This window comes from Apteryx rowi, unplaced genomic scaffold, assembly GCF_003343035.1.
Source record: "Apteryx rowi isolate R43461 unplaced genomic scaffold, aptRow1 scaffold_122, whole genome shotgun sequence".
Taxonomy (NCBI): domain Eukaryota; kingdom Metazoa; phylum Chordata; class Aves; order Apterygiformes; family Apterygidae; genus Apteryx; species Apteryx rowi.
In genome coordinates this window covers 1,231,633-1,253,757 of record NW_020447442.1, presented here as the reverse complement: position 1 = coordinate 1,253,757, position 22,125 = coordinate 1,231,633, and the positions used below count along the sequence as shown (strand labels likewise).

Here is a 22,125-nt window from a genome sequence, read left to right as displayed (position 1 = left end):
GATTTGCAAAGTTTGTTTTCCATATATCTGAAGCACCCCCCCATGCCTATTACCATTTCACAATGCAGCAGCTGGGATCAGCTACAGAGTCTTACTTGCATTGATGGACACTCAGCAATACTGATGGCAGAATGACCAGAATTCAGTTTCATCATTGGTCTGAAAAAATCAATATTCATTTTCAGGTCATGCTGACAAATATATCTTTTTACTCAAGCTTTAATAAATACTGAGGCCAAGCAAGAAGAATTTTAATCTTTATGAAATGTGGCATCTTTTAAATTATATTTTGTACAACATATATTTACTCTGTTTTCTTCTATAGAGTTTGCTGAGTTTCACTACACAAAGGTATTATTACCAGTATATAAGCATTCATAAAAAAACAAAAAAAAAMCAAAAAACCAAACAGGATTGATTTTAGAATTTGCATGTACTTCAACCTTTCCATTCCCAGGGACATATTCTCTCTGAATATTTCCAATACATGTTGCCCTGATGACAATGTCATGAGTATTCAGTGGCATTTTCAATTATATTATTCTAGTGCTGGTGAGAGAAAGAAAGGAGCCGCTACATGTCATATTTGTGTAGCACTACACCAGCGACATCTCAGGAGACCCAAATCCAAGTCTCAGTTTGCTGCACATCATCACGAAGGAAAATACCTTTGATGTCCTTTATCCAGCCCTACCATTTACACATATAAAACAAAATAAAAACATGAAGGATTGCAATGACAAAAGCCAAGATTTGTTTCCACACAGAAATGTGTCCCTTATATGGAAATGACCAGGAAATATGGCACTTGATGCTCCAGGAGGTTAAGCACCTCAGCTTTACTATAACCAATTAAAAGAGAACAGCCATAAAAGTGCAGATACTACTGTAGAGTAATAAACTAGCCTTTATCAGTGACAGTGGAGCACATTACAAACTTCAAACTCATTCCTTGCCCTAATCCATCAGAAACTTCCTGGCTTTAACAGGTTATAAATGGCAGAAGCTTTGAAGTCCAAGGATTAGGCTCACTAGAAGACTGAATGAGAGACTAGCTGAAGAGCCAGGTGGAACGCCCTGCATGAATCTGAAATAAAACAAATTAATTTAATCAAACTGACCTCTCTTTGGCCACAACCCAAGAGATTACAATGGTTATAACAGCAATAAAGACACAAGGGACACTAGAAACAAATAGTTATTTACTGCAACACAATGCTCAGTCTAACATAAGGGCAAAACTGCCTGAGCTCTCAACTGGTAACAAATCCATGATCTTAAGATCTACAGGCAAAGGTGGGTTTTGTTTTTTTGTTGTTTTTTTTTTTTTTGAGAGGGGTTCATTAGTACTACTCAAAGCAGAAAAAAAATTATTCACTTTAATTTTCAAGAATTTCTAAATGTAAGACTAATAAAATGGTTTAATAAAAATATTATTCTCATAATTTATTTGCTTCAACTCTCCTTTACCTCAGGCTCACTCAAAGGAAAACGTGGAAACAATCCATTTGGGTCAAATCTAGCTGCATTCAGTGGACACAACAGAATTAATATAACATCAAGCATGTTTGTTTTCAGAAAAAAAAACTTCCCTCAAAAATTTCAGTATCATCAATCTATACAGAACACTTCTCACTTCAAAAGATTGCAAAACATTTAATAAACCACTAAATTTGAGGTGTTTAGCACAGCAATATTACAGAACAGYGTGAAGTGAAAAACAAAGCTACTCCACTTTAAACTGGAGCAACTGGCCAATAGGGGAAATGAGCCAGGTCAATGGTAATAATACCTTGGCTCTTGAGAAGCTGTCAGAAGATGGTAAGTTGAAACAAGTGGTCAGGAATTAATTTTTACAATGTTTCTTACTGCTACACAGAACAGCTAATTTCCAAGAGTGGAAAAAGCAGCAGCTGAAGCTTCTGAAAGGGAATTACAAAGCAAGAAAATCTAAAGACACACCTCATTTGAAGACGGATGAATTCACACAGTGCTTTATCACCAGATTTGGCATTCTTTAAACACTGATTCTTAGAAGGAAATATTTCTTTTCCCACAAACACATCACCTACATATTCAGAAAAGAATGCCCAATTCATATGTATCACATACGGGAAGCAAACACATTCACTACTACTTTATCTACAGTATCTAATCATAAATGTGGAGTTTTATTAATGGCCCAAAACAATGCTCAGGATTTTAGCATAAGTGTCCATAACTTGGAAGAAGCTCATCCCACACAGCAATAAGCACAGAAGTGAAATGAGCACCTTTGGCACTGCTGTCTCACACTGGAGACAAGCACCACAGGTCAACTCTAACAACTTCCCATTATACAGGGCAAGGGTTCCTGGCTCTCCTATTCACTCCACAGTGAGTTTGTGAAGGAGCTCACCAATGTCAGGATCTATACTTCCAGCTGGGGTTGTGGGAGAAGAGTAGTGGCAGAATGGGCTCATGATGCAGAAAGCACAGGGCTGGGAAAAACGGGGACTGATGGGAGACAGCAAAGCCATGGAGTGTGCAGTGGTATTACATGGAAGGAGATGGAGAGACTTGGGATTAGGGTCTTGGTTTGGAAAGGCAGGCAGCTAACTGCATGATCGAGGTCCTGGCAAGAGGGGTAAGTATATGACAGGAGAGTATCTGGAGGACCACAGAATTGGGGTGATGAAGCTATCTGGTATGAGAGCAGAAGTGATAGGGTCTTTGGGCTTTTTGTCCTCATTTGAAGAGGACATAGCAAGTGAAGTAGAATACCTGAGCTAAGAAGGCCTAAGGGAAGGATATGTGTTTAACCCCTCTGCTCTTGTCCACTACAGAAGTTTTGACAGTTGTTGATTGACAATATTGGTGGAGGTGGAGCTGATCATACAGCTATGGCAGTAACAGCTTAGGAAAATTACACTTCTACAGGCAGATCATTGTGTAGAAGAGGCTATAACGGCAGTTTTGCTATTTGAAGTTACATCTGAACTAAAAACAATACGTTGACACAGCATGCCCTGCCAGCAGATGCCCATGCCAGCAAAGCACAACCTCAAATACTGCAAATTAAAAACTGAATTCAGAGTTTTACATCACTGAGTTCACACCTGGGCCTTTAAAATACTTCTGAAATCAAATCTTCTCCCAAGAATCTACAGATTTCAAATATTTGGGAAAAACTCTGTGCATCTGTCCTCATTTTACAATAACTATGAATTCAAAAGTTTAAAATATCCTGCAGGCTTCACATACTCATTCATAAGGGATATAACATAGTATCATATGTGCTGGAAACAGAAACATTTACTTAAAGGCCAATATGTCTTTTCTTGTCTTACTGGGCCAGCCTAAGCATTTCCACAGGATATTCTGTTAGTCTGGGAACTTCTTTTCAGACACCTGAAATGTGTCAAGTTTTCATTTTATCAGTCAAACATTCACTTATTTTATAGCTCCAAACATTCAAAACACTTTGCTGCTTTGAACCAAATTTGCTCTAGAAAATATTCTAGCAGGATAAGTATTCACTGCAATGAGAAGTGTTTACAGAGAATTAAAACTAAGCACTGACAGATAAGTCAAGTCTCTCCTTTCCCCTCCCCCAAAGTTAACAACAATGCTTCTATAACTATTGCATCTGTTACCTTTGATTCAGAAATTGGCAGTAAAACCACTGGCATGCTTTTTTCTTTTAATTTATTTTGGCCTTTCTCATTTCACTTTCAAAAACATTGTCAACAAAAAATCTACATTTATTATTTTGAAAGTAACTATGAAATAGTTTTAGAAGATATATTAATAAAGTAGAAGAGAGGTCAYTTTGTAACAGGTGCAACTGGCATGCTACTCCCAGTTTCACCCTTCTCCACCACACACATCATGAGGTCTTACCTTCTGGTGGATTCTTATTCTGGTTGTTCCAGACAACTAATAATTTGGATAGACTAGGCACTTTAGACACTTCAGTGATGACTCGGAAAAGGCTCTCCACCCGGTCGTAGGTCAGAACTATAGCTGTGAAACCTTGGGACTGTGGTGGAATCAGTGGAAGGAAGAGCGGGTTACTCACACTGCTCCATTTCTGTGAAGGAAAACAGGAAAAAGATTCAATTAAAGTGAATTATTGCAGTAGGGAGGAATTCACATAGCTAAAATCTAATTGTCAGAATTGGAATTTGTTCGAATTAGGAGTGCTGATTCACCAATTCTGGCAAAAGCGTGCTTCAACAATTTTGCAAATCCTTCCTTCCAACTTCTTTCTTAATTCAATTTTCACTTTTGCCTAACTGATACAAAAGGGGTTTTAGGAAAAAAAGTTAAGTGGAAGCGGCAGGTCATTTTGTGGGAAAGGAAAACTAAGGTGAATTCTGAACCCAGATAGCATGGCTCAACTCACTAATCACTACTTCAAGATTTTTTTTTTTTTATTGTCAGGACTCAGTAAACAAACAGAGACTTAATCAGTACKACAATTTCAGAAGGGATAAGAGTTTAAAACAATACCAAAGCAGCAAAAACATAACCCTGACATAAAACGGGCACCCAAGTGAAAAAGGCAAAAACAGGCACTATGAGGAATAATGCATCAATTTCCACAAAACTGGGTTTGTTTAACAGGGTGAAAAAAACCTACTGCATTTTATAAAAAGAGGCATGAGACGCAAAGATCAATTTCAGAGAGTTATTTACTCCTCTTGAATTTTAACTAGGGCATCCCTTTTAAGACTTTAAAGCTCAACTGGCAAGAGACAAGACAGACAATTAAATTCGCACTGAATGTGCCAACAGCATTTGGAACTGATGTTGGCAGGGAGGAAGCAGGGAAGGAAGCACTCAGTAGGAATGAAAGAGCAGGAGCAGGCACTGCAGCCCCAACGTTTCCACTCCAGCTTACGTTCCAAGCACMATACTAAGGGTAGGACACAGCAGCAAAGGGAAAAACAAGACCTTTGGCGAAGAGGTGAAAAGGGGAGCTGGGAAAGCAGGAACTGATGCTTTTTTGCAGGGAAATCTTGAATCCTAGCCCGTAAAAACTGAGAACACTCATAATAGGTTAGTAACTGCTAACAGTTTCCAGAAATACTGTGAGAATCTTCAGTCAAACTCATACTGCAGGTCTGCTTGCATCAGGAGGAACAAAAGTTTTACAGACCCAAAGTTATCAGCTCATATTTGCAAGAAATAATTTTTGCAATTTTAAATTTCCTTATTTAGTCTTTGGGTTATTTTTCCTTATACACCAAACAACCCCCTCCCTCATTTGTGATTGATGACACCTCTAACTAGAGTAGCCTTCATAACCACAGGGACAAGGGGAATATAGAACCTATTATACTTAAAGAGATCATAACATTTTGCCCATTTTAGCATAAGAGAACAAATTATGATGTGAATAGGATTTCCTTCTACAGACACATGAAGAATGAAGGGGAGGAATAAATATGTGAGACGGAAAAGAGCCACTTAAATTTAAGCACAGTGTCAGCACACAATTCTATCCATGATGGCCTAAGGATATGTTCCAGGCAAGGATTTGTCAAGAGAAGTAATACCTTGTATTAGAACTACTGATATAGCTGGAAAAAAAACAGACTAGTTTTCAGACATTCATGTCCTTTTTCAGGTCTGCTACAAGCAGCAATTGATATCAACTGCGTCTAAGGCTCCTAATGGAAGGCATGAAATTCTAGTTTTTCCCCCAACAGGAGTAATAGGATAATGTATAAATAGTAATAGCATAAAATGGAGCTTTGGTTCATGAAAGGGACATGGCAACCAGTGATAGCAGAGGACTACACCAGTAATTCAGAAAATACGTATCAATTTATTTAGGAACTGATAATGTGCAGAGACAAATCTTCTTTTGGCTTAAAATTAAAGCTTTTACAAATATTTTTGCTAATTTTATGAGAAGGCTGCTGGCTGGCCTTCGATTTTACTCCAGCTCCAATAATTTCTATATCAAATCATAATCTAAATGTTACCAGAGCACAAGCCATCTCATTAATGCTTTACAGACTCATTTCCACTCACTCCCCATCCCCAAGGCTGCTATTCCCCAAATGATCCTTGCAACATTGAGAAGCTTTTTAAACAACATTAAGAAAACTCTTTTTATTAATACTTGTAGCAGAGGTTGAACACCATACTCAGCTGAGTGCCAAGAAAATCTTACGTTCCTGCCCTACAAGAAGAAATAACTGGTAAAGTAATCTTATGGACAATGTTCTTTTTATTACATACAGGTGAGTACTGCCATCTAAATTAACTGCTCTCACATGAGGTTAACTTTATTTAGCAACTTCTTTTCTGGCTACAGCACATCCTAAGAAATTATTTGCTGTAACATCCACGGAAAAGAATTATTCTTTTTCTATCATCTAAGACTTCTTAGGTACTTACACAAAAAATAAAGAAGTATGTGTGCAAGCACATGCATGTGTGCATATAAAAATGATCACGCTTTCTCTTAAAAACTTAAGTTTTAAGTACAACATTACCTAAATTCCAACTTTTACTTTCAGAAAACATGAAAATTCTCCCCTGCTAGTTATAAATTAGGAAAAATAAGACAACTTCTCAGGTGTTTTTGCCCGCATCTACTAACAAGCAGTGATGGAGGGAAAAGCCTGTAGATTCTAACGGATGGGAKAACCAAGCCTCTCATTCAAGAAGAACATTTCCAAAAGGCAATTAAGCATCTCTGAAGTGCCATTAAGAGCCAACCCCCTGCTGCCTGCCTGAAGAGTGTGTCTACAGTCTGAGACCTATTGACCCCACTTTCTGCAGGAAATCAGGCAAATTCAAGCCTCCATAATTTATTCAAGTCTTCCAGACTTCTGCTTGGGAAAAGCAAACCATACAGGCAATTAATTCAACAGCAACCTAATTAAATCTCCATTATGGCAGCAAAGCATGAAATGGATGACATAGGGATGGGTTCTCCCAATCACTGCTCAAGAAACCAAGCAGTGAAGGATCATTTGCTCCAGTCCCATCTTTATTAACACTCATGATGGAAATCCATAGGAACTTTCACTCTCAGAAAGAAGAGCAAGAAGCAAGAGCAGACTGATCATCCATCACTCTTTTTCGACAAAGTGCTGATGACCTTCAACTATGGATAAGACAATCCTTTACTTTTGCCCTCCCAGCTAATATCATTACAGGAGCCAGGATAATTAATCTAAAATTGATAGGTTGTTTACTGTGAATCATTTTTATGGGCAAAAAGGATCAAGTTTCAAATGCCAGCTTCCTAAAAGTAATCTCATGCCACTTCATCTGGCAGTCTCAGTTGTTTGACAGCTCTTTTGCAGACCACATGAAAAGCCGAAGCAGTGGGACCTAGAATGACAGTGAGAGCTTAGAGATAGCCTGAAGCTGGAGAGAAGGGAGAATTCTCAGAACAGATATTCCCACAGGAAAGGACTCAAATTACTGCAGCTATCCCTGTACATGCTTTCCACAAGTGTGCCTGTGTATGCACACACACATGCACAGYTTCCACTTAGTAATAAGGCATTGTCCTTTACTATTGACACATTAAATATTGCTCTCCCTGTTGGTCATTAAAAACAACTTGATTCTGTTCTAGGAGAAGTTAATGCATTAAGGGCAAGATATCAAGGGAACTGAATCCTTGTTATGTGAGATGCTTAAGGTTGGGCTTGATGGGGAGTCTTCAGGTTAGAATTAACAGAGAACATTCAAACAGATCATTCTTAGCAGGATGCAAAGTGAAATAGATACGAGTTCCCAGATGTCAATTGACACAACTGGACTTAGAACTGGCCAATCATTATAAATGCTACAGAACCTCTAATGTATTGACAAAATAGCAGACATAATTAAGACAGTTCTACCCCAAAACTTTGAGTGTACACTGAGACCACATAAAGACACTTAAAGAAAGACACAGCAGACATTACGGACTGCATCACAGAATGATCTCTAGGAACACAAGGCTGTAAGAAGCTGTTCCATATTATGGAACAGAGTCAGGAACTTCCCAGCTATCATTTAGTGGGAAAATGTTGCAACAGCATTTTAAAAGAATAAAATGCCACTGCTCCCATGAACAAGACAGTGGGTTTTCCTCCCTGTGTTTTTTCAACAACCATCAGACTTAGTGCTTGTTATAACCAACATATTACTGAAACCACACAGTTTGAATGAGAACAACTCACTGTCATTTAAAAGCCTAGAGGTAAGGACTAGGGAGCATTGAACTGTACAGTAGCTAAGCAGTTCTTCCATACATCCAAGCAAAGCAAAGATATATGCAGTACTTCTGTGGGTATGGCTTTTTCAGCTGGGTTATTCTGAATATCAAATTTTAACCTCAATGTGGTTTCAATTATGAATTACCAGACCAAAAAAGCCTTGATTTATTCTATTTTGCTTCAATTATTCATGATATGTTTCTATTGAATGCTTTGAGAAAGTATTTCATCATGCTTCCCATCCTCAAGTGGTCAAAGGGCAAAACCAAAGGAATTAACCCTCTCTGCTTCTCCAGAGCCAACCACAGTCCTTACATGCTGTAGAATTACAATTCAACACCAGACTTCCCAGACTGGATAAGATCTTCGCCCACAAATAACCTCATCCTGCCTCTAGCACTGGCCAGCATTTCACGCTTTTGATGACAAACATCCTCAAAAACGTGTCAGCCATAACACACACAGGAGTTCCTACCTATTCCACCTCAAGCGCAGAAATCTGATACTGTTCTGAATCATCAATTCTGATTGCCAAAATATATTACATAACTACAGCACTAAACAATTCAGCATCTTTTTKTGTTCAGCCAGTTAAATCTAATCAACTGTCTGAGCCCTTCCAACTTGCAATCTATTGTCTGAATACATTCCTTGACATAAAAACTCAGGTTCATCTCTTCAGCTCATTATTTCAGTAATGTGCCCACAGACAGATTTGCAGTGAGAAGAAGAGAATTATTGAGAATAGAGTTCATATTTACAATTTTCATAATACTTACTGTCTTTGGAAAGCCTCTATTAATTTCATTAACATTTAGTTGTAACCTTTTATGAGTCTATTCAAACACTTTGAAAAAGAACAGGAAAAGGATTAATGTTTTGGGTTGTTGTTGTTTTTTTTTCTGGTCTAAGTACAAGTAGCACCTCCTGATCCCAAAAAACGCCCAATGATTTTCTGCCAAGCTGTGGCATAATCTGAGTTAGGAAAATGAAGCGAAAATGAAGCTTAACATACCTTCCATGTTCCCAAATCCAGAGAAGACTGGGAGTATTGAAAAGATGACTTTTGGAATACAAAGCAACAGTTAAGGACCCCCATTACTTAATCTAAAGCTGCACAGTTATCAAGTCACAAGAGGCACCAGGTAGGGAAATAAAAAAGGACAGCAATGAAGASAGCCTCACCTCTGTCCACCAAAACTTTAGAGTTTATTTGGGTGCATCTCAGAACTAACTTTGCTAAGATTAAAAACACGCATCTCACTTGCATGTTTATATGTCTACTTATAAACTAAGTTAAAGAAAAAGCAAAAAGCTCTTAGAGAAAACAAAACCCAAAAGTATTAAATGACTACATGCAGGTTTAAGGATTAAAATTTCATTAAAGTAGAATTGAAATCCAGGTTCTGACTCTGTGAACCAAATCCAGAAGTTTGTTTTCATGCCTCAAAGAATATTATATACAGCTGAAATAAAACTGCACATGAGATACATGTAACATAGGATAAATCTGAGGTTATCTTTCACTGTATAAGAGAAGAATCCTAATCTCTGGGCAGATAAGTTAAGAAATCAACTATCAAATCATGTTTCACAAAGAAAATCAATATTTTTTTAGCTGAATAACTACACATATGATATATACAACTTGTCCATAATATCAATACTGCAAAGGCATATTAATAAATTGAAATTTATTTATTCAAATAAAGCGTTTGCATCATCTAACATGGCAAATAAAGAAAAATTACACCCGGCTGATTCAACTCATCATACAAGGAAGCTGGAAATTCCATAGGCATAGAAATCTAATATCGTGCGTGTGTGTGTGTGTGTGTGTGTGTGTGCATATACATATATTTCAATGGAAAAAAAATTCAGATGTGCATTGCCAAGAAAAGTACTTGGTTGTTCTCATTTGCAATTAAACATACATATTAATATTTGCTTAATGTTTTAAAGATGAGAAGTGGTACTGAGATGGAAGAAAAAATAAAACATTGGTATCATCTTGGGACCGTAAGCTGTTAAATACTACCCAAAGAAATTAGAAATAGTTTAATTGTTTAATAAGTGTGTCTATTACGGTCAAATTACAATTTTCTGTCTGGTAATTGGCTGAAGCCCACAAACTGTTCTCTAAATGAACATCCAGCTCAGACTTTGCTAAATGAATGGCATTTTTTGCTCCAAGTTAATTTGGTTATTTGTTTTAGTTTAATCTAAATGACAGCGCTGTTTCCTGCCTCACTGGGAGAAACTAAGTCTGGTAAAAAGCACGTTTATTGCTCAGCATAGTGATACTCTCAAGTGATTATTACGATACAGTCTATATCATCCAAGGCCAAAACTCAAAAGCAGCCACTGGCACACAAGACCTAATGTTTTATAGGTCTATGTTATAAACAGGCTTGAAAGAATTTTACCAAGAGCAACTAAAGAAAAACTGCAAAAAAAAAATCTTAGTCTTTTTTTCCAACAACCAATATATGTTAGGGAGGTACAAGGCAAAGTAAGGCAAGAATTTAAATAATCTCAAAAAAATTACATGGGAGAAACTAATTTACTTCTATTAGAGCAAAAAAAAGTGCTTAATTGAAGATRCCATAACAAGTCTCAAGTCTAGGTCATTTCTTCTAAATCCAGTACAAACTAGTAATGATCAGAAAGCATACTGTATAAGCCGTCATTTTCTGCCTTACTGAAATGTAGCTGATTGCCCCAACGTAATGGATAATGGCTGGACCAACAAATACAAAAGGCATTAAAACCAGCACACTTGCAGCAAAAGACTAGCAGAGATATCAAGGACTCAAGTGGCCCAGGAACTGAATTTTAAACTGCAAAATGTCATTTATCCCTCTTCATTAAAAGGAGGAAATGTCTTGTAGTGCGTTTTTATTGAAAGTACTATTCCAAAACATATTAGGAATAAAGTCGGTATATTGTTATATGCTACTAGTCTTCCACTTCCTGACCAGGATAGTCTATGAGTAGGAAAATAACCCACACTATATTGTCTTTTTTTTTCTTTTAGAAAAGGCCAATCTTCAACAAAGTCATATAAACACATAAAACTGCTTGGATCACTTCCTCCATGTAATGTATTAAGTATGGAAGAAACTGCATATGCATTTATCTTCTGTGTACCTTATACCCCCTCCTGCTGGAAAAACACCCTTACACACTGCTGCTGTATCTACACACTATGGTGAAGACACACAGGCAATAGTCTCACTAATATGTTGAGCCAATATAAGCCAAACCACTGCCAAAAGCAGCAGTCTCCTAGCCACCCACTCCCTCCCTTACCCCCTTTTTTTTTTTTCCTTTTGCTGGGTAAGTTTCAAATAAGGAAACTGATTTGGGTTAATTCGTCACAAGTCTACACAAATGCACGCAGCAGCACAAGGAGGAGGTAGCACGCAGAGAAAGAAATCTTCATCCAGATGCAGAAGAGAACAGGATCCCTTCTTTTGGCAACAGTGCCTGCTTATGGCACTTTAAAGTGTTTGGGAAACTATAGTCTCAACACAAGGTGGGCTAGTATTTCTTTGTGTTGAGACTGATCTGAAGGGACCAGGGATAAAGCTTATCTAYATGCAGATGTAGCCATGAGTGTGCCTCACTGAGTTTAAATGAATAAGTATCACTTTCATTTTCACTGTCCAAGACAACAGCAATCCTTTCAGGTATAAGCATTAATGTCATTTTGAAAAGAGTATGTAATCATTATTACAATTGCAGATATGTCCTAATTCCCAAGTATCAGAGTTCAAGCAAAAAGAAAAAAGAAAAAAACTTCAGAAAATAGCCAGGAGTCTTTAATAGTGCTGCTTTGCAAATGACGACAAACTTGAGGCAGCATTTTGTGAAAGATGCAGCTCCCTCTTCATACATGCTGTTGTTACRAACCTACCTAAGCGAGTATCTGAGGCCCTTAACAACCTCTTCTATCTAGCATACCTATAGGCTTTAATCTGTAAAATGTTAAATCTCCTGTCTTATAGTCAAAATAATAAAACAGCAGCACTACATCAAAGCACGGGAAACAGATTGAAATTAGATGATGAAACTTAAAATGTAAGGCATGTTCATGGGGGTTGTAATAGCTCAACAAAATGAAGAGCAAAATTCACAGCCTGGAGAGTTATGCTCAAAAGAGAGAATTATTGTCAAAACAGAAAAATGCATTTACTGCTTTATTTTACATCTGAAACAGTTACAACAATTGAGCACCAAAACTATTTTTAACAAATAAGAGATGTTACTGAGCTCTATTTTTCTTTTACTTCTCAGGATCCTAGTGGCATGCTAAGCAAATTTAATCCCTACCAGCACACAAAAAAAAGAAACATTACACTAAAGGGACAGGCAGGTGAGAAACCAACAACAACAGTTCTTGCTATCTAAGGATTCTCCTCTGCATGACGGTCTTACACAGAGAACAAGCTCTTCTTTTGGTTAGAAAGGTATCCTTTTCCTAGCAAGTAAGCTCATAAACCAATTAAAGCTGGCCTTTTCTGTATTATTAATTCCATAGGCAAATCCTTGCTCTCATTTTCAAGGCCTTATTACTCAGAGCACAGGGATCTGAGCTTTTAAGGAAGAGTCTTGTACTGATTAAACAAATCTCTGATTAACTGCAGTAAGTCCCTTGCCTTAAAATGGTGATCGCACCCTCTGCATTTTCTGTCAATCTGCTTATAGCCTTCACTTACTTTCTCTGAAACTCTGTGGTTCTATCTAAACTGCATAATAGGAGCAAGAGTGCATGGAGGAGCAGAGCATTTAATATTTACTAAACCCAATGTCACAAGGAACAAGGAGGGACCAAGCAATCGGATGCTGAGCCAGTCATATTTACAGGCGGCATATAAACGACAAGTTCTGGGGGTAGAGGCCTGGCCAGTAACAGAAGAATTTATGGTACCAAGTTACTTGCACTCGTACTGTAGTATTATTGTTAACTTACAGTTGCTTCATTTTAACAGTTACCCATATCCTGGCCTTGAGGCCAACCTGAAATAATTTTCTGTAAATGCTTCAGTCTTGGAGTTTATTTAGAGAAAAATATGGCAACTTTCCTGTAAATGAGGAACATATTCAAGTCATCTTTAGTTATTTTGTCTTATCAGAGTTCGAGTATACAGTTGCCATCTTTTGCTACCCTAAATRTACATATATACCTGCTCTCCAACTATAATTTCTCATCCAGGCTAACTAGAAATTTTAACAGTGCTATGAGCGCACATTAGGCACAAACTCAGATAAGAAACATACTCAGGCTCAAGTGGAACATTATTCCCACTGAAAAGCACGGACGAACTGTGGAATTTTGACAACTGACTAGTGCAATTATTTAAAAATATGTATTTTTTAAGAACTCAGTGACTTATTAAATTTATTAGCAGATACTGTATATATCACCACCTTCTAAATTGTCTGAAGTTAGGAATTAGCTGAGTTCAGGAGAATATGTCCCCCAATAGACTGCAACTGTAATATGCTCTCATCTTAAAGAGATAAAATAKATTCAAAGTCCACCCCCTCAAAAAAAACAACAAAAAATCACAGATAAATTGCAGAAGGCTCCAGTTATATGCTTCTAATGAAAGAACAAGGGTCATAACCCAACAGCCTTAGCTGGTTAAGAAAAAAAGAGCCTGACGCAAGGAAATTTTTATACTTCCTCAGAGTAGCTATCAAAATCCACAGTTATGGACATCACAGGACTGTGCACTTCTGTTCTACAAATTTAATTGCTCTTGAACAATTCCTGATCTGAATTCTATTTTCTTTCACTGACCCTCTGAGAAAGGGTCGCAAGCACTCTGTGTTGCTGGCTAATACGGAGCTTACACAGCCCATAAAGGAACTTTTTATGACATTTTTGTTCCATATTGAAGCAAAAAGTGAATTCATGCACATATTAAGCAATGTTCATGGACTAGGATAAACATCAAATTCTTTCAACTGAGACATAAAACCACCAAGGAACTGACCATTTGCGGCACGAGAGAGTCATGATATGAGGTGTTAACTCCAATGTCCTGGACAAATTCCAGCCTGGCTAATTGCAGTCAGCCTGCTAACTTTCTCTCCAATTGCACATTGATACAATATTCTTGTTTATTCCTTATACTGCCCTGGCATGGTATTGCTGTTATGGGTTTGTCCACAGTTTCAGAGTGCTGTTCTATATGTTGCTGTGTCTGTGGTAATAAACCTCCTGCTTAAAAACCTCTGGGTTGAAAGACTAATATAAATATTTTTCCAAGTATATATTAAAAACAAAAAATAGAAGCCTGGTTGTTGCTCAGAGTAAGAATAGCTTCCAGAGAAAGGGATGGGTTTCCAATAAAGGAGAAAACCAAGGAAAAGACATTTTTGTATCCCCTTTTAACCCTGACTAATCCTAAAGCCCTTTTCTTCTTTTTACAAGGAGTTTCAGGATGCTTGTTTTGCTAGCATAATCTAAAGGCGTTAAGATGTTCTGATCTCCTTCTCGTAGAGCAACTACTTACCTCTCTTGCAGCTTAATTTGTTCCTTAAATATTGACAAGTGCTATGTTCACTCTCTAGTCAATGACAACAGTGGATTAAGATCTTGAGACAGGCAACACAAAATCCTCTTCTGAAACACAGCAATGAACTGCTATCTCTTTGTCAGCAACTGTTCACTATCAATCTGAACAGTTTAAAGTAAAACACACACTACTTTGAGCTTTCAGAGAAACTCTCCCTGTGTCATCACAGAGCAAGACAGTTAACAAGTTTGTTTTTATTAGTAAAACAAAACTATTTTTTATATTTCGACACAGAGAAAATTAACTGATTATGAGCGAAAATCATCTGCAGGCCTTTATATAGTAGAAATCAGAACCAGCTGCTTGGTGCAGAAGGTTAATTAATACTCCAGTGTTTCTTCTTGACCAAGCTGGGTTCAACCAGTGAAACATACTTTTTCAAGGAAAAAAAACAACACTCCAGCAAAATTTTGATCATCAGTTTCTGTACAAGAGAAATTATGTAGAAAGAACAAGGAGTAAATTGCAGGGATAGGACAAATTAGGTATTTCAGCAAAATTATGTGAAGTCGCTTTGCAGTTTAACATCTTCAGTATTTCCACTGCAGTTATTCATTTTTAAGAGCATTAAATTCACACTGAATTTAACAGAAACAATCATGTGAAGTATGTGCATGTGTGTATGCATGCATGCAAAATAAATAAATAAATACATAAATAAGCAAGCAATTTGGAGTGTGCATCAGCAAAAGTTAAAAGTTCACATTTCACAGCCAGGACATAAAAATAACTACTAGTGATTTTGCCAGTTGTCATTAGATACATTAACTTCATCTGTGCAAGTTACCACCACAATACACGCACAGAATTATTACCACGTTTCATAGCGCATACCTCTTATACGAGGAGAAAAAACAATTTGTTTTATGAGTGAATCAAACTAGCTTACTTACCACAGCAGGGGGATCATTCCATTCTTCATAAGAAATGGCAGCATATGGGTAAATTCTATCATTGATAATCTGAAGAGTAGCAAGAGCAATTGCTTTCATTGATCGAAAATATGCTTCCCAGAACCACCTTGCCTGTAAAGAGAATAAAACTCACTTTCACACTACACAGATCCAGTTTTAGTTTGCCATACACAATCTGTTTAATGTAGTCTACCAAACAGGTGAAAATGAAATTAGGAGGCACGTTTATTGTAACTAGGATGCTTCCACAGAGCCTGGAGACTTCAAATTCCAAAAAAAACAAGACTTACAGCCAATAAAAAGAGGAAGCAGCATTACTTTTGCAAGTGATTAAGCACAATGAGAATCCACGTAAATACTTGAAGGAATCTGTTTCTTTCATACATGTATCATCAGTTTTCCTCCTCATAATGCCAAAAGCAGCTTAACCACAGAGCAGAAGTTGTTCCTGTTATACTTAGTTTTTCCAAGGCAAAGGAATCTGAAGTGCAGCTAAACAGCCAAATAAAGGCATGGAGCCTAAAAGGTGCACCTTTTAATAGCAATATTAGAAACAGCTAATCAACTAGAGAATTAYAGTACTCCGGAACTCTACCAAGCAAATACCTTTCTAGTCTTCCACAAACCAAATATTATTTCTACAAGTAAATATTAAGATTTTTACAAAAAAGTACATGTATATGCCAATTTGTTAGAATCTTTAATCTGGGCTAGTTTACAACACAGAGGAAGTATAAAACTGCATGCTGAAACAATGYGATTTTCTTACACAAACACACACTGAATTTCACAGATGTATCATTTCCAAACTAAGGTCCAGTAAGGTAAGTTTTAATCTTGTTCCAATTTCTATGCAAGACAGAAATGCTGGAAGAAAAACAGGGCTTTGAAAATGAAAATGCTGACAGATCTGGTTCTCTATTAGAGATGTACACTAACTTTCTAAATGCCTAGAACCATCAAATGATCTGTAGGACCACATCCAACCCAGAAGTTAATATCCTTTGCCAAAAAATATAGTTCAGGTCTTTTGGCCCACAGATGTGAATTTTCTCAACCTAATTTTTCTTCAGGAATCCTGCAGCACCTTGAAGAGTCCAGAAGGTAACTTAACTTACAACCTCCCTATGATTCAGTATCAGCTTTAAGAGTATGCATTTGTATCTGGGTGGTAGAAGAGTTAAAACAAAAGACATTTTCCAATAATTGGAAGCTTAAATAGCTTTCACAGCCAGAATACAACACAACGCCCAGAGTTGGGCTAGTGTTATTTTATTCTTTCTGTGGAGTTTTAAAACAGCAAAAAGGCTCTACAGAACAGCCAGTTTTAATGTCTTATGAGAATATTACATAATATTCAGAATATTTAGAAATATTAAGTTACTGAAGGAACACAAAGCTTTTGGAGTTATAGATTTCAAGATGAACCAAAATTCTCTCTTGTTTAGCTGTAATGATGACTGGTGAGTGTCCCTCACTCTGCACATAACTACTTTTTAGTAGACAAGATCCCTACATGTGCATTTCATGAAGTACTATAGCATTCTTCAGCTAAAGAACAGTGTAAAGGAAAGATTACAAGTGAGAAAAATGCAAATTCAGAAGCAAACTTACACATGCACATGCATATGCTGTCCTGCTCATTACTCTGAGTGTAAGCTATGGGATCCAGAAGTAAAGACCTGTTGCTGAAACACTGGCTTCAAAACTCTGCTCTGTAGGTAGTTTGTAAAACAGGTTCTTCAGAATAGTTATGTTAAATATTTAAGAGGGAAAAATCCACATTCCTATTATGAAAGCAAACAGGGAAAGAGACAAGTTGTTCTCTGGAGCACTACTTTTATTTTATTGTGAGAAAACATTAACAACCTTAAGCCTTACCACTTCAGAATATTCTAAAATTTTATTCAGCAGATAGATGAGTATGTCCAAAATTTAAAGTCCTTTGGAGCTTTTCATCCAAAGAAAGTGCAAAGCAATCTGAATCTAGAACTTCTCTAGACAGAAGTGACAGAATCGCTTCTCTCACTGTATTTCTCTCCCTGGTAGAACTTAACAGACCAAAAGATTATTACCAAGAACTTAGGACAAAATGAATGTTATGCCCAACTATAAAAGCAGAAGAATTATAAAAACAAATAAGAATAAACAATGTCCAGCTTCCTAAAATACCACAAAAGCACTAAATAAAGGAAACACATCCTAAGCGAAGACATAAGTGTTCCTTTCCCCCATCTCACTTCTTAAGAAACATGTATTATCTGAAACTAAGTAGCAGGTGACTTAGAAAACCAGAAGTAGATCAAGAATTAACATTGACCAGAACAGTGAACTAAACAACCTCTCTATTCAGGTACCCTTATTAAACAGGAGTGAAAATACAGATTTCAAATTTCATCTTCACGTTAGCAATAGTTTACTCAAACTGTTGGTGATTAGAAGAAAACTAACTATGAAGAGGAAATAATTTTATGCAGCCTTCTAACATATACTTTATACAGTAAATACATAGCACAGGACTGTGTATTTCATTGTCACTAAATGATAGCATTCCCATTCCGCCCTAATTCTGACAGTGTTCATTAATACTGCAATGTCTACGATTATCTGGCTTCACGATAATCAACTCCCTTTTCCTCCTTTGGCAATTCTGGAATGGATTTGATCTAGCTTCTCTCTGCTGAAAGAATGTTTGCAATGTCAGGCAAGATTACACCTTTATACCTGAAGCAAAACTGGAGAGGAGGGCAGAGGGAATTTACTTTTTATAGACTAATATTTATGCAATTAATGTTTTGTAAAGAGCTAGAATATGTTCCCACAGTAGGTTGTAATTTTTTGGAGTTGTGTTTCTTTAACACAGAACTCAAAACCTTCTAAGGGGATTCTAAGTCTCCAAACAGATGTTTTAAGGTCTCATTACTTCCTCCCCACCTTGTTGCTTTTATAAAGCAGAACTGATTAACATGGCTTGCTAGTCTCTGCTACTCAGCATGCTAAGTTACTAAACATTTGGGGAAAGTTTTCTATTAGGAAGATGTGTGTCTATTTCATTCAAAATGGATTTTCTGCTTTACTTGGTGTGGTTGAGAAGCTGATGTCATAACGTAACAAACATCTAGGGGAATAAAATCACATGAACACATTTTGGAATACAGGTCTGAGAACTGAGAAAAACTGAGCTCTGTTCTTAGCTCCYGTGCCAACTTTCTTAGCAACCTTACACAGTTCTTCTGAGCTGCCCACTTCTATTTTCCCTATCCATGAACACAGGAGACTAACAGTTATGTACTTGAGAGTGGCTTTAATACACTGGGTAATGTTTCTAAGGTATTGTAAATATAACATACTAATTAGGGCTATTTGAAAGACTTGCAGGACCTTGAAATTAATGGTCCACACTTTAGATCTTGTTTTCCACACACAGTTTCTACAACTATGATACTGTCAGGCTGTCACTCCTTTAAACTTGAACTGAAATTAACTTCTAACACTCTAGTAGTCTGCTTGATTAGGTTTTAGAATTTTGTGAATTTTTTTATTTTTTGTGTGTACTATGTGGCCCATGGATTTGTAGAGAATGTTAACTTTGTATACACCCAAATATGCTTAAGTCACGGGCAATTTCAGCTGTAAAATGAGATCAAGTACAACCACCAAAATGGCACAGATGAATAGGCGCTAACCTATTAGATCTCATTCTAGGGTTATGGCTTACCTGGAATTGCAAACAGGTACTTGAGAAGCACAGCTTCTCTTCTTCGTCTAAATTTCTAGATAAATAGAGAATCTGGGATAGATCCAAGATGGAAGATAGAAAAGAACGTATTTTTATAGCAGTTTTACCAACATGTGGAAGAGTCAAATGCAGGGTACTGAATGATGTGACTGAGAATGAGAACTGGATTGCCCAATGGGTCAGTAATGACTGGAATCTCTTATAATACAATAGATTCCACACAAAACTAATTCAGCTGAATTCAGTTTCTGCAGAACATTTTACAAAGCCAAGACAGCCTCAGCAAGGAAGCCAAAGGCTGAAGGAATTGGAGACTGAACTCCTCTCTCTACCTCTGCAAGAGCTGAGCTCTGCAGGTCAAAGCTACAAACATGGGAACGATGGTAAGAAGTATTTCTAGGATTTTTTTTTTTCTTTCAACTCCTGCACCCTCATTAGACTGGCCCTGAATCCCCACCACTTTCTGTCAAAGCTAGAGTTGCTTAACATAACACAGAGGTATTAATATATCTCCACAAATACATATGTACATTACAAGGAGCATTAGCAACAATTGTGAGAAGTACCTAGAAACTTATTTTAGTTTTCTTTCTTGGAACTGTAGATGGCATGGAAAATTTTGGTCTCCTTCAAGCAAGCAAGTAAAGGTCCAAACCAAAAGCTCAATTCCACTTTTCATCAGTTTTTAGATTTTGTTCAGGTGGCCTCCAAAGAAACTAAACCGATAACATTCAGCACATACTGGTACAGGCAAGAGCTTTGGACAGAAGCATTTGCAGCTATTTTCAATGGAGACAACAGACAGCTTGCAGCAAGAGGGTAGCCTACTCGCAGAAAGTAACATTTATTTAGGTAAGGTGTTATTTTCCTTAGAAATAAACACACTTGGGGCCCTAGCATCTCTTTATAAGCTCTTTACAAGCCAGCATAGGATCAGGTTACAGAGTCTATTCATAYAATGTTTATAAGTTCCAGTGTTAATGCCACTAATGGTGCTCCGGTGTAGAGTGCAAGACAGATCAATGTAAATCTTTTGATTAGTTTGTGAAAAGAAAAACACTGGGCATGAGGCAAGGAAAGGAATATTTTCTGTAACATTTAGATCAAGGGGAAAAATATTCCATGAAGGGAACTTTCTAGCCTTCTGTCCTTTCACAGCCCATGATTTGGTTGGAGGTGGTAAAGTTAGCAAAGGGGAAAAAACAAGATTGCAAAAAAGCGCTAAAAGTTAACTGCCCATAAACCACCCCTTCTCTCAGCTTCTAGGTCAGGCGCCATGATGCTGTAAGATTTTGCCCCACTGCAGGAGTTCTGTGTTTCCAAATGCCTTGAAAAAGTTTGAGGCCTTGAAATATTACCATTTTCACACTGGCTAAGGTGACTCTACTTTAATGTTTTCACTTCTATGGCTCTTATTTAGTGTTTCTGTTTTTTACTCCCCATCAGTTGGCTTAGGGAAGTCTGGCAGAGGAAAAGAGCATAGCCTAGCTGCTGCAGTACTGGCCTGGAAACTACATGATCTTAATTTTAATTCTGATTCTGCTATTTACTCACAGACAAATGTCTGACATTCACTTGACCTCTTGCTTCTACTTCAATCTCTCAGCAGTACATGTAATATCCACCTTGCAGAGGTACTGCAAGACTAACTTACTGTTGTAAATTTAGGGGTGGATAAACCCACAGAACATAACTTTGTCCTTTCTAATTATTTGTAAAAAGAAACCTTAAACTAATAAAATTCATGTTTAGCCACCCAGTATTACCAGGGCAACTAACTGCAGCAATCCTTTGCTAAAATGTGCACCCTCAGCAGAGACATAAAGGATATTACAAGAAGTATCTACAGCTCTGAGCTCTAGCCAACAAGTTTGTCCGTGAACCTTCAGACTCTGAAGTTACATGTGACACTATAATATAATGAAATGCTTTTTAAGTTACTGAGACCTAACAAGCTATTCCTCTCAAGTACACTATACTAATTGTTCGCATGCACCCCACAAACCCTTTCCATTGTTTGGTAAGATTAATTAAGCAACTGAGGTTCCAGATAAACCGAATTATCATATATTTGCCACAAGCTAAAGATGCATATGAGGATAGCTGTATAATAATCAGATAGTAAGCTTGAGTTTTCAAGCCCCCTTAAGATAAAATGGGACTCAGAAAGAGCATAAGTTCCTCTTCTGGAGGAAAAAGCATCTCATACAAAGCTTGCTACGACAAAACTTGGGTTCATATTGAGGACCTCATAACCCTAAATTCCCACATATTTCTGCCTTTGAATTGCAATCCACCAGTCCCGCTTTCTGGACAGCCTGTTTCTACAGCTGTTTCCCTGTTCCAACAACTTCCTTGCTGATCACGTGCATCACTTTCTCAGTATGAAGTTCCTCAGCAAAGACGATACCAGCTGCGTCAGCTAAAACCAGCTCCATCCTTGTTTCTTCAGAGAGGCTTACACAGAAACTCTCAGAAGACTCTATGCAATTAAGATGGTAACTCATTGTTTCTATAAGGTGATAATGATTTGGGATTTTAAAAGGTGCTTATTTGGTTTAGGACCCTTAGGAGTAACATCACACCACCCAACTCTACATGTCTAAAGTTGGCTGGTTTGATCTTCTCTCTGTAAACAGTGGAAAGTAATGGGGTCCTTCAGAGAG

The 22,125-nt window shown here is 37.3% G+C and overlaps 1 protein-coding gene across 11 annotated transcripts in view; it reads right to left on the bottom strand.

Annotated features, from left to right (window-relative positions):
• EXT2 (exostosin glycosyltransferase 2) overlaps positions 1-22,125 on the bottom strand; it is an 85,257-nt gene that overhangs the window by 30,300 nt on the left and 32,832 nt on the right. For 8 of the 11 annotated variants that reach the window (XR_003257910.1, XM_026091957.1, XM_026091998.1 and 5 more), the window contains 2 exons: positions 15,700-15,831; positions 3,883-4,072 (listed from right to left, as the gene is read on the bottom strand). Coding sequence is in view for 10 of the 11 variants with exons in the window: in XM_026091957.1 (XP_025947742.1) it covers positions 3,883-4,072; positions 15,700-15,831 (322 nt within the window). In the remaining variant the exon portion in view is untranslated. Of the gene's footprint in view, positions 1-95; positions 160-200; positions 1,088-1,962; positions 2,069-3,882; positions 4,073-15,699; positions 15,832-22,125 lie in introns of those variants that run through there. The other 3 variants (XM_026092033.1, XM_026092014.1, XM_026092024.1) reach the window with 2 other exon arrangements.